Source organism: Corvus brachyrhynchos, unplaced genomic scaffold (assembly GCF_000691975.1).
Source record: "Corvus brachyrhynchos isolate BGI_N302 unplaced genomic scaffold, ASM69197v1 scaffold30, whole genome shotgun sequence".
Classification (NCBI taxonomy): domain Eukaryota; kingdom Metazoa; phylum Chordata; class Aves; order Passeriformes; family Corvidae; genus Corvus; species Corvus brachyrhynchos.
In genome coordinates, this window is record NW_008235742.1 from 1276483 (window position 1) to 1279583 (window position 3101).

A 3101-nucleotide genomic window follows, 5' to 3' on the forward strand; every position below is an offset into this window, starting at 1 on the left:
AACCAGGCCTGCCTGTGGCTCCCGCCTGCCTTCAGTACCTTTTCATCAGGTTCCTGAACAGCTCCACAATCCGCTCCTCCAGCATGGGCCGGTGCTGGACAATTGGGTCACCCTTATAGGATACTTTTTGCTGCAGTTCTTCCAACTTCTTGATCTGTTGCCGGGTCTGTAGCTGCGATTCAGCAAGAGAGGTTATCCTAGGGGAGCAGGGAGAACCAGCATTAGCTCTGGCTGCCAAGCCCACACCGTCCAGCCTGCAGAGCCCTCCTCCTCCCATGCAAGAAGATGCTCTCCATGCCAAACCAGCCAAGAACTGAGTGTGTCTGTGGCTCCAAGCCCAGAGCATTTTTCTAGGCCATGCATTACAAACAAAACCTGCACGTGCCCAGGTGACACCAGGGCCAGAAACTTTTCAGCAGCCTCAGAATCCCCCAGGCACTGGGACACCATTCCAGCACTGTGCCCACCATCGTGGCTCAGGCTATGTTGACATGTGCAGGCATCAGAAACCGTTTTGCAAGAACATTTCCAGAGACCAAGAGCTCATCTCCACAGCAGGTGTATGAGTGCCACTGCTCTGGGGACTGACACAGTCCCAGCCAGCTCTCACCAGTTCTCAAGCCGGTCCAGACAGATATTTGGCGGGCCACCGATGCAGGCAATCTGCTGCCGCCTCTTCCAGTCTGCCAGTTCCTCATCTGCCAGCATCTTCTGCACATATTCCATGGCTGACAGCAGCCCAGCCAGCTCGCTCACTATGCCCTGCCAAGAGAGAAAGCAGAACCTTCAGCACCCTGTGACTTCCCCCACGGACCCACAAGTTTCACATTCAAAGACAAGGAAGAAGTCACATAGGGCTGTGCTTGCTGCACTGCTCCTGGTTCTGGCCATGCAGGAACTACCAAACTGCGACCCTGAAGAAGAGGGATCTGCACCCGGGGGAATCTGGAGGGCCAGCTGCCCCACTTACCCTGCGCATCTGGTCCAGTGCCGTCAGCATTTGCTCCAGCTGCTGCATCTTCTGCCGGGTCACCGACTGGTTGTTCCCGTTCAGGTCCTGCATGTCTGTGCAGAGCCACACACATGGACTCTTCCCACCTCTCCAAGTGCCACAACAACACAACACTTCCCAGCAAAGTGCAGGCACCCTGAAAGCGCCCTATAGCCAAGCAGGAATCTGGCACAGCATCCAAGCACCTCCGTGGCTCTGCTGCACCCACAGAGGCCAATCCCTCCCCACCCCACTGCTGTGCTTACAGCAAAGCTCAGTTCAGCTCCCTCAAGGGCAGCATCAGTGGTAGAAACAAAAGACCAGGTTTCTCTAATTGCCATGCAAATGCCCTGAGCCTGAGCACATTCCCGCTGGGAGTGGAGGCTGAAACACCTCTCCAGCAAGTTTCCTTGCTGGAACACACTGTGGTTTGCAAATGGTAATGAGCTGTCATTACCTCCTTGGCTTTTCAAAGTCTTGTAGTTAAAATCGAAATCATCCTGGAGATTCTCCACCACTTTCATCTTCTGCTCCAGATCCTGCAAGGCAAGAGATGTGGTTTCATTCAAAGCATTCAAGAACTGTGGTGGGAAAGCAGAAGGTGCCCAGGAAGACACATACCTGCACCCTCTTCCTGACATCCTGCAGGTGCTGCTCCAGCATCTGCTGCTTCTCTGTCACCACAGCTGCTGTTGGATGTGTTGCCTGTCCCCCTTGCTGCAGAGGGGACAAGAAGGGCATTAGGACAGGGCTGTAGCCTGGGGATGCTCCCTCCCAGCCTGAGGAGGTTCTGCAGGGTCTTCACCCCATCCCTAACACACACTGGGGCAACCAGCTGCTCACTTCAGCATCAGCTCCAGGATGGCACAGGGTCAGGGAGAGAAGAGATGGGGGCACCCAGCTCGCCACACCAGCCAGAACACCCAGGCTGTGTCCTGGCTGTCGGGAATCAGGATGGAGGCCCTGGGATACCTGGCCACTGACCTGGGCTGCAGTGGCAGCAGTCTGGAGGAGCCGGGACTCTTCCCAGAGGCAGCGAGCCACGATGCGGGCTATTTCCATTGGCTTCTCCAAGTATCTGCTCTGTAAAGGGTGGAAAAACCCACGGTCAGCAGGCACAAGGCAACCCCTAGGATCTCCACATCCTTGAGGGCTGTGGATGGTGAGCTGTGCCAAGGAATTGCTTGGACTCTCACCAGCTTCCCCACCATGCCTACCCCTGCCAAGCTGGCACTTCCCACCTCACCTGCAGGAACTGCTTGATGCGGCGCAGGTTGTGCTGGTAGAGGACATTGGACTCCTGCAGAAAGCGGCTGTACTGCTGGTCGATCTCCCCCAGCAGGTTGTGGAACACCAGCGTGGCGTGCGACTCCTTGCTGGCAGCGTATGCCCTGTACAAGGGAGGGAGAGAGCCCTGAGTGCCTGGCACAGGGGGCTCTGCTCACACCCACCATCCCCTGTGCAGCTTACAGAATCACACAGTCATTTAGGTTGGAAAAGACTCTAAGATCAAGTCCAACTCGTGACCGATCACCATCAAGTAGACCAGAGCACCAGGCAGATGGTGCACACCAGCACCTCATGTGTGTGAGCACGTCCCACATGCTTATGGATGGGATCCAGGTATCAGCGCTCTGTGTCAGCCCCGTTTACAACAGAGGTCAGTGTTAGCCAGCCCTGGATGGGGACATCCTCCTGCTTCAGAGCTGCCTCTTCTCCCGGTCCAGGGTCTAACACAGTGCACAGAGTCCCACTCCATGCATAGTCCTGCTTCCCTCAATGCCACATGAGCCCCAGGGAGGAACGTCAGTCCCACCACACCGAGGGCCCAGGGAAAGTGACAGAGCTCCTCCAGCCCACTCGGACCCCTGCGGGTGGGTGTTCTGAGCAAAGTCCCCTCGCTGGCGTTTCACAAGGCCTTACCAGTCCTGGCTTTCAATCCAGGGGGCCAGGAACTGTCGGAGCTCCATGGGGAAGCTGTCACTGTAGAGCTGGTGGAGCTGCTCCAGGTACCGCGTGTCGAGCTGCTGTAGCTGGTTCCACTGCGCCATCCTGGCCAGCTCCGGAGACCTGCCGGGATGGGCACATACGTGGCTCAGAGCTGGCTCCC

General features: G+C 56.9%; 1 protein-coding gene across 1 annotated transcript in view; it reads right to left on the bottom strand.

The window, feature by feature from the left end:
* STAT3 (signal transducer and activator of transcription 3) overlaps positions 1 to 3101 on the bottom strand; it is a 9427-nt gene extending 6326 nt beyond the window's left edge. The window contains 8 exon segments of the mRNA XM_008639463.2: positions 39 to 197; positions 611 to 762; positions 971 to 1065; positions 1449 to 1530; positions 1613 to 1708; positions 1976 to 2074; positions 2238 to 2382; positions 2915 to 3101. Of these exon segments, the coding sequence (XP_008637685.1) occupies positions 39 to 197; positions 611 to 762; positions 971 to 1065; positions 1449 to 1530; positions 1613 to 1708; positions 1976 to 2074; positions 2238 to 2382; positions 2915 to 3042 (956 nt within the window). The 5' untranslated portion in view covers positions 3043 to 3101.